The sequence below is a fragment of the Vitis vinifera genome, chromosome 5 (genome assembly GCF_030704535.1).
Source record: "Vitis vinifera cultivar Pinot Noir 40024 chromosome 5, ASM3070453v1".
NCBI classification, from domain to species: Eukaryota; Viridiplantae; Streptophyta; class Magnoliopsida; order Vitales; family Vitaceae; genus Vitis; species Vitis vinifera.
In genome coordinates this window covers 5,116,464-5,125,520 of record NC_081809.1, presented here as the reverse complement: position 1 = coordinate 5,125,520, position 9,057 = coordinate 5,116,464, and the positions used below count along the sequence as shown (strand labels likewise).

The following is a 9,057-nucleotide window of genomic DNA, read 5'->3' as shown; positions in this document are numbered from 1 at the left end:
GCACATAATATAGGTGGAGAGTTGTCAGTTGCAAATGAAGCCCCATCAGAGAGCGATAAAAGCTCTTTTTCACAAGGGGGTCTTCACGCCAACTCTTGCCCTTCTCCTTCTGCTCCGTCTAGATCTGTCCGATTTCGTCAATTTTCTCTGAAGATCGTCTCCCCCTTTCGCATGCAGAGACAATTTCTCTGAGAAGAAAGCGTCCGGATAGTCGAAGGAGGTCGGGATTTGTATGGTTTATTGGTTGTAGCATGTGGGCATAATGGGGTCCAGAAATGAAGTCGCTTCTCCTTCTTCTGCATCTTCTTCTTCTGGGTCTCTAGAGATGGCAATATCAGGTCGGCCTGCTCTCTATCTCTCTCTTTGTTAATTTATTTGTTGAGTTCGGTGATTGTGATTTGGAGCCCTTGGAATTGTTTATTATATCATTTGTAGGTTTTATCGAGCTTTTGTTGGGGGGAATTTTGATGAAATGGTTTTTTCACCGAGTTGGAATCTCGGTGGGAAAATATTGTCCGTCTGATCGGTGTGAGAACACGGGTCTCAAATTTTTTTTCTTTTCTTTCCAGTTTATGATTTGTGTTGTTTTGGATTCTAAAGGCGAAAAGCAATGATTAAAAAATAAAAAGCTTAGCTGAAACAAGTGAATCGGTTCTATTCTAGGGTTTCAAATGATGGAAAATCTAAAATCAAAATTTCTGTTTTTTCTTTTAATCTTTTTCTACATTTTCTCGATAATCAAACAGGGCATTAAGGTCCAGATCATATGATTCATGAGAAAAAGTGTGTCCCTTATTATGGGCATTGGTAATCTTTGACGATTACAAGTTTTAGCCCCATGTTCAATCACATATTAACACATAGAGAATAGACAATTTCAATGTACAGCATTCTGGTTAGCAGTATGAAATGCTTGAGTGTAATTCTTAAATTGCTTATCCCTGTTTGTGGCCTAAACTTGTATGTCAAATTCGACAGGATTGTTAATACGATCATGATATTAAACAATTTATCAAGCACTGAGAGATTAGAATCTTATATTAGAGGCTGGTCCTCTGCTTTTTTTTTTTTCATTAAAAAAATGTCTTTCTCCTTTTCCCTCCCTTTTTGGAGGTTAGATGCAACAATACAATGAAATATGGGGTGGTTGTTTTCATAAAATGAATAAGGAAGCTGTAGTTTTAGACAATGTCCTGACATTTAGGTAACGCCATCTTCTCATTCATGGACCCTGGTACAGCCATTTGAATTAGATTTTCTAGTTAGATTTGGGTGTGCGATTTGCCCTCCATGAGCTTATTCATTGTCATTCCAGCCAGGCTGTGCACTCCAAAGGTCTTACTTCATGGAAGAATTCCTTCCTTTCAATCTTTTCATCTAAATAATGGGAATCTTATGAATTCAATTATTTGGGGACAATATCGAGTTCCATATTGCTAATTTGCTGACTTTGCCCTTGTATAGCTAAAGGAATCTACCTTGCTGATTTTCGTAGAGCTTGGAGTTCCTTACATCTTGTTTTCATTCTCTTACTTTTTTTTTTTGACAGATAATTTTTTTTCTTCTCTTTCGGGAAATTGAATGTGGATATCCACTTCCCTACCCTAATCCCTTGCAACTTGAGGTTTCTTGTTTTCCATTGTTGAGGTTGGGTGTTTTTTGCCTTTTAGATATACACATTGTACATTTTTTTATATGTTTGATATGACTTCTCTCTGTTGCCATCTTATGCTCCCTGCTGGACTTTCCCTGCCTGTGTTGTGTGGAATGCGTAAAACCTTGACAGCTATTTTGTCACATTTATAGGTTTTGCACTTTTGCAATTACATATATACTAAGCTTATTCTTTAATATAAAATTTATTTATTAAAAAAACATTTTTATAAATAGCATATTACGAGGTTGCAATTTCAAGGGATTTGAAGGTAAAAAGGAGGAGTGCCCTGTTTGCTTGTGGATTGGCAAGTGAAAGGTTAAAAAAAATCGTTAGAAAAATGAGTTTTGATTTTCTTTAATGTTTGAGCAATATAGAAACATATATTATTTTTAATTAGCTGCACTTGCAGAATTATTGTGCTTTTCTATCCATTATTTATTAACATGGTTGCAATCTTATCTATAAATTAATGGGGATATTTTTTGATGCTCATCGTGTATTTCTTTTCTTTTAAAAAAAGAGACAGAAAGAGAAGAGAACACAGTGGGATCTCAATCTCTGAAGGAAAGAAGTTTAAAGACATTAAATTCCAGTAAAGTTATGCAATTGCTACTTTTTGCAGGACTCCGTGAAAGGCAGCAGCAGGAGATGGAAAATTTGACCCTAAAAACAGAACCATTCAAAGTATTAAAGTTTTTCATTTTGGTCGTTGTCCAACATGTTAAGCAATCAGTAGCATACCTTTTGGCGAAAGGTGGTTGGGTTATGCTTTTAAGTGTTGTGGCTATGGCTCTTGGGTTTGTGCTGATGGCCATTGATGGGCCTCATGAAAAGGTATTTATATTCAGGCTTGTTTTAAGTAGGTCTTTAATTGGTAACATGTTAAATTCTGGTGAGCAGACAGAAAAATATGTTTTTCAGAACTCTAAGCAACTGGTTATCATGCTCAAGGGCAGTTCACATCATTACTGTGTAAATAAATTCAACCATCTATTCTATACTTTTGTGCTTATGGGGCTCATGATGTCATTTAAAGAACTGTTTTAATCTTTAAGCTACTTAATTTCCCTGCTGTGGATGTTAAATTACATGTACACGTTTGTTTTAGGTTTGTAATGTATGATCTTTCATTTACTTTTCTCATCCATCTTGGTATGTTGTTTGGACTCTTTAATTGAAAATAACAAATACATGGTAATGACTTTTTCTGCAGCATGTTCAGGAGCTTCATCAATATTTCCTGTTTGGATTGTGGTGGATAGCTCTTGGCATTGCGTCTTCTATTGGTCTTGGTAAGCAAAATTTACATACAAGATCATGCAATTTAGTGCCCTCATGAGTAATCTTGGTAATGTGGAATGGTTGGTATTTGGATATAGTTAATAGTGGTTGACATAGCACTGTTATGTTTCATAACAATAAATTATAATCTAAAAGGGATGGTAGGCTAATACCTTTTTTTCTGTTGTTTGTTTGTGCGTCGATACGTTACTTATATGCATGAAAATGTAGCTATAGTCATTCCACCCACCAAAAAAGATAGTCATTCAACCTGATCCAGCTAGTTGAATAATTGAAATAAATAACTGCACCCAGTCATGTTGATTTAATAACCAACTGAAAAACAACTTGTACATTTTGACAATCGACTAAGTTGACAGGTCCAAAATTTCATATTTTTTTTTTTTCAAGACCTCTAGTAATGCCTTCAAACTTTTGCTGTGCTTTAACCATTAAGATCACGGAGAGCCGCATATCTCGGAGAAATCAAAATATATTAGTTTCCTTTGTCTACCAAAGTCTGGAAGTTTGCATCTTGCCCTAAACATTTTATGGTCATAATGTATATATCCCGTTATTATCCTTCTGAAATAAAAAAATTCTTTAGGAAGGATGGAACAATATGTGGCTTAATGTTCTTTTTTGTAGTCTCTATCTCAATTAAGGATTTGATCGAGCTCAACTCTGTTGGTTATCTACATGACAATGACATATTAGATGAGTGTCAGTATCTAAGATGTGAACTGTGTGATAGACTTTCAATCACATCTATCTTAGAAAATAAAATAAAGTAAATCATTGTGCATGAAAAGATGGATATTCCTGCTGAGACAAAAATGAGATGAGTCTACTATATAACAATGATTAACTATTCAATTAGTAGAATGGATGCTGCATCAATCCAATAACAGTAATTACAACTGTGTGAATTGAGTTGAACAACATTACGGTTTTTGGTGACCCTAGGTACAAGGTGCCTTATCTGTAGATTAATAAGGTTAATTTTGGCACCTCATGTTTTATGAAGTGGAGCACCTTTTCTTAAATAACGTATCCGACTTTCAAATGTCAACAGAAGCCTTTAATTGAGAATACCATACATTGCTTTGATGAACAGTGGATTTTAATTTTCAATCCTCATTAAAGATGGATCCCCTCTATAAAAATATTTTAGTGTCAATTCATAGCTTCTCAAAATCCAATCCAATTTATTTCTGTCAGGCTCCATTTTCAATGCCTTTTTTCTTTGTCCTAATCAGCAAAGGAGGGCATGATTAAAACTAATATAGGACAGGACAATTGAAACCATTTAAGGATTTCTTCAATGGTGCATTTTGTTTTTAGCATTCTCTCAAAGTATCAATTTGCATGATTCATATATTTTAAATGCAAAAGTGGTAGTACATTAATTTGGCATATTTGGCAGAATTCAAATAAAAATCATTGCATTCTCTGATAGTTGAAAGGCATCTCCTTTATTTTTTTGGTTCCTTTTTGGTGGGACTTTTGTACAACTTTTATGACTGGAAACATTTGGATTCTTATACCTCAAGTTGCTATTCCACAAATCAGTAACCTTTATCTTGTTTTCTTTTCTTTTCCTTTATTACTATTATTATTTTTAATTATTATTATTATTTGCGCAGGGTCTGGTTTGCACACTTTTGTCCTTTATCTGGGGCCTCATATTGCGCTATTCACAATAAAAGCCATGCAATGCGGTCGAGTCGACATAAAAAGTGCTCCATATGATACAATACGATTAAAAAGTGGCCCCTCGTGGCTTGATAAGGATTGTTCTGAATTTGGGCCTCCAGTGTTTTCATCATTACATGCCTTGCGGGTTCCACTTAGTAGCATATTACCCCAGGTTCAGGTAGAGGCTGTTCTGTGGGGTATTGGGACGGCACTTGGGGAGCTTCCTCCATATTTTATCTCAAAAGCTGGTATGAGAACAGAATTTTATGTGATATTTATTATGATATGATTACAAAAATAAAGAACACGTTTTGGAAGTACCTTATTGAAAAAACAAATTAATTCTGATTCTTTGGGAAACCTAATGTTGTGTCTAGATCAATGTGAAGTTGTAAACGGAATTTAATGTAACAAAACACCACCTTCGTGGTAAGGATGCCTTTGTCTTATTTATCCTAGGGTTGTTTTAGCTACTTGACTTCTATAAGTCATCATACACCTACATTCAATGGGTTAATTTTCTGGAAGCAACTGAAGGTACTGAAACTCGAAGTTAAAATCTTGTGTACCTAAACTTAAGGTTTAAGTTAAAAGCTTTATCTAGTATCTTTGAGTTTCATGATTTATGAAAGACTGATTCAAGCATCCATCTTGTCAAGTAGATTGAAACCATTTGGAAATATTATTATTTGCACATGCTGCTTTGCCATCAAACTTGGAAATCATTACATTCCTGGGCACCCAGGGGGACTCCATCTCTATGTGTGGGTGTGGCAAGGGTGGAGAGTTGAGTTGGCATGGCATGCTGCAGAAGTTGATAGTTGATAGACATTTAGATTTTAAGTTGCACAAACCTCAAAAGACTGCTACAGGATATGCAAGAGTTATTTTTGTGAATCTGCATTAATGATTTTGCATTGCCAGCAACCCTATTTGCAATTTCCCATCTTCAGATATTTGCTCTTGGCCCTTCTGAGGTTCAAATTACATAGTAATTAATTTAGATTTTATATTGGATGGATTGTTTTTTATCTGGGATAGATGTCTTTTGTGCTTCTATGACTAGCAAGGTTGTGATTATTTCTTTTTACAATGATTGATTTGGCAGAAATGGGTTGTACAGATTGTTGCTTCGATAGCTTGAAGAACCTTTATTTTGAGTGTAATCTTACCTTAACCTATTACTTCTGCAGCAAGTTTGTCAGGTAGCAAATCAGATGCCATAGAAGAATTGGATGCTTCCTCGCCTGAAGATGATGGAGTCGTATCTACTCATCTTAAACAGATTAAACGCTGGTTTCTATCACATTCGCAACACTTGAACTTCTTTACCATTCTGGTGCTTGCTTCGGTTAGTTTGGGTTTCATCATCCTCATTTCCTGGCTTTATTGCAGAATTGGTTTGTCAATGCTGCAATGAGTGACATTTTCTTTTCTACATGACTGCTTCAATGCACCCCCACTACTATAATAAGTCATTTTGTTTATTTAAATAATTTATGGTTGCCTTCTATTAGAATCTCATATTTTTCAGCATTTAAAGGGTAAATTTGTTGCTTTTATTAGAAAATAGTTCGTGGTAGATTTTGTGGTAACAATTGGCCTGGAAGGCCAGTATGCATCAACAACCTTGATTATATGTTTCTTTAACATTGATTTTTCATCTGACATGCTTTTCATTAACTCCAAACTAATAGGCATAGTGTTGATCTGTGTCTCTCTCAGCATTTATATCTCATGCAAACATACAAACAATTCTCTACTTAATGTGCCAGCAACTTCACTATGTTTTTATATGTTTTATATAAGGTCTATGTTGCTGAAGAAACAGTCTATCTACCAAATATGCTAAGTTCTTCAAAATTTTTACTTTCAAGTATGCATAGAGGGAGAGCTTCTAGCACAGATCGTATCAGATTGAAATTGGCAACTGGGTTTTAAGTGTTATACAGCAATTTATAATCTTAAATAATATAGATCTTAAGCAGAATTTACCTTCATATGAAGATGCAGACTTTGCGTTTGAGAAAAAGTAAGTCTAGATATTTCTGATTAGCAATTTATTGATATGTACCTCCTGGTTAACTGTTGTATTGTTTTAGGTGCCGAATCCTCTATTTGACCTTGCTGGCATAATGTGTGGACAATTTGGGATTCCATTTTGGAAGTTTTTTCTTGCAACATTCATTGGAAAGGCAATTATTAAAACTCACATACAGGTTTGTGTAGTTCTCACTTTCATATTCTTGATATTTCAGACATAGCATAGATGTAATATTGCTGCTCTTCTTTTCCACCTTCCCTTTTTCGTTTCCTCACACCAGTAGTGTTGTTCCTAGTTATTTGCTTTGCAAATTATTTCAATTTTTGTTGTTTTGCCTTTGCTGCTTTAGTGTTGACACTCTTTATCTACTTTGATTAATAGCCAGAAAAATAAAGAGACGTAATTCAAAAGAAGAAGAAATGAAATGTGTGAATTTTATTGTCTTTGTTGGGGAAATCTCATTCTTAAAGCCCTAATATATATTGATTTCTAATCAGGTTTCTTTTGATTCCTCTCTGCAGACAGTTTTCATTATTTCAGTTTGCAATAATCAACTCCTTGATTGGATAGAGAATGAGTTAATTTGGGTGCTTAGTCTTATACCTGGTTTTGCTTCTGTCCTGCCCAACCTCATTTCCAAACTGAACGCAATGAGAGATAAATACCTGGCACCCTCACCTCCTGTGCCCTCAAATATGAAGGTCGGTGGTGCTACGCTATGCTGGGCATCTTTCTAATTTTTCCATTTTCTGAAGATAAAATCATTTTAATTTAATTATTATCTGTGGTTATTGATAATTGGTTTTTATTTGTATTTTCTTCATTTAAAAAAAATCCATGCTCAGGTGAAGAAATGGGATCTGTCATTTGCTTCAATCTGGAATACGGTTGTCTGGCTCATGCTCATCAACTTCTTTTTCAAGATTGTGACTGCAACTGCACAGAATTTTCTTAAGAAACAGCAGGAAAAGGAGTTACTCGCATTGAAAGACGAGTTGTCAGAATCAACAGTCTCAAATGACCAATCTGTTGAAAATTATTAACCCCTTTTTTTTTCTTCTTCTTTTGGTTGGGGGGGGGGGTTGTAATCTACCCCAAAACTCTGTTGCATTAGAAGTACCTCTGAGAAAGTAGCATAGAAATAGGAACACAAGGGCAACAGCAGAGTTCACAGGTTTATTTATCCTGGGTGTCATATTGGGGATGAATTGTTTTGGATGGAATTTTACTCCTATTGTTAACTACCTTTTTTATACTGGAAGATTGGATTCCTTTCATTCTTCTTTCCATTTGTTAGACATATTATTTGCTTATATGCTCTGGCTCTGGCTCTGGCAATTGAAATTTTGGATTGATCCATAAATTCTTCGACTTTTTCTAGCCCGAACATCAATTCAACATCTTATCAAGGACTAGAATATCATTTACAAATGGAAATAGCTTACCAAAATAGCCACCAATGTACTCAGACAGAAGCATCTATTGTTGTTGTCCCAAATTCGAACTTCTTACTCCATGCTTCAGCCTATAAAAGTGTTCTTCAATTTCCAGACCATGTGTTATTTTTCTTTCAGTACAAATCCTTCCCTGCCATTTGTAAATTTCTTATTTTGCATAAAGCTTTTAACCATCAAATGAGTTTTGTACTTTTTTCTTTTTTTCAATTTGAACGCTCATTTGCTATTCAATGTTTTTCTGCAAGGAAACAACTCATGCTACGCATGGTTCATCCTCTCCATCATACCATTGTACTGTGGGGGTACTAGGAATTGTTTTCTCATGTCGTATTCCATGTTTGGAGTAATAAGTTTTAAATTCCTTTTGAGTGGTATGATCACCTCCTTTATTAGACCTAAGACTCCTAGTTTTTTCTAGGGAACTCACATTCATTATCAAACCTAAGAAATTTCAATTTCTTCATATTCCTTATGGCTTGGAGGTGTCAAACTATTGGCAAACCAATATCCCTTTGTTCTCAACAAGTACACACATACCTTTCTGGTAGCATCATCAATGAAACTAACAAAGTTATTTGTTCCCCCAAGAGGCCCAACACCTCTAGGTTTCAAATATCACAACAGATCAATTCTAGCAGACTTTCATTTGGGTCTGCAACTAGACATCGGATTTCTCAAGGTCAACTTGCACCTAACATTACGTTCAAGGCATATGTTACCCTTCTCACAATCTTGGAGAATTAGATTTATCACCCTAACTACACCAAAGTCTCCAGGTGTGTGGTTTGACGACTAACTTCAAGTAAAGCATAGTATAAGAGGGGGTAACAGTCTTTACAATCCAGTCAAGTCTATGACCACTATATGAAAACACTCATCAATTTCTAGCACTAAAGCCTCACTATTCTTATTTGTAGTGG

General features: G+C 35.2%; 1 protein-coding gene across 1 annotated transcript; it reads left to right on the top strand.

The window, feature by feature from the left end:
• LOC100246016 (vacuole membrane protein KMS1) lies at nt 1–7,957 on the top strand. Its single transcript, XM_002281747.5, has 8 exons — nt 1–338; nt 2,280–2,491; nt 2,871–2,949; nt 4,585–4,884; nt 5,830–5,987; nt 6,739–6,855; nt 7,202–7,381; nt 7,526–7,957. Exons 1-8 carry the CDS (start codon nt 263–265, stop codon nt 7,721–7,723), a joined length of 1,320 nt encoding a protein of 439 aa, XP_002281783.1. The 5' UTR covers nt 1–262; the 3' UTR covers nt 7,724–7,957.
• Nucleotides 7,958–9,057: the final 1,100 nt, after the last annotated feature.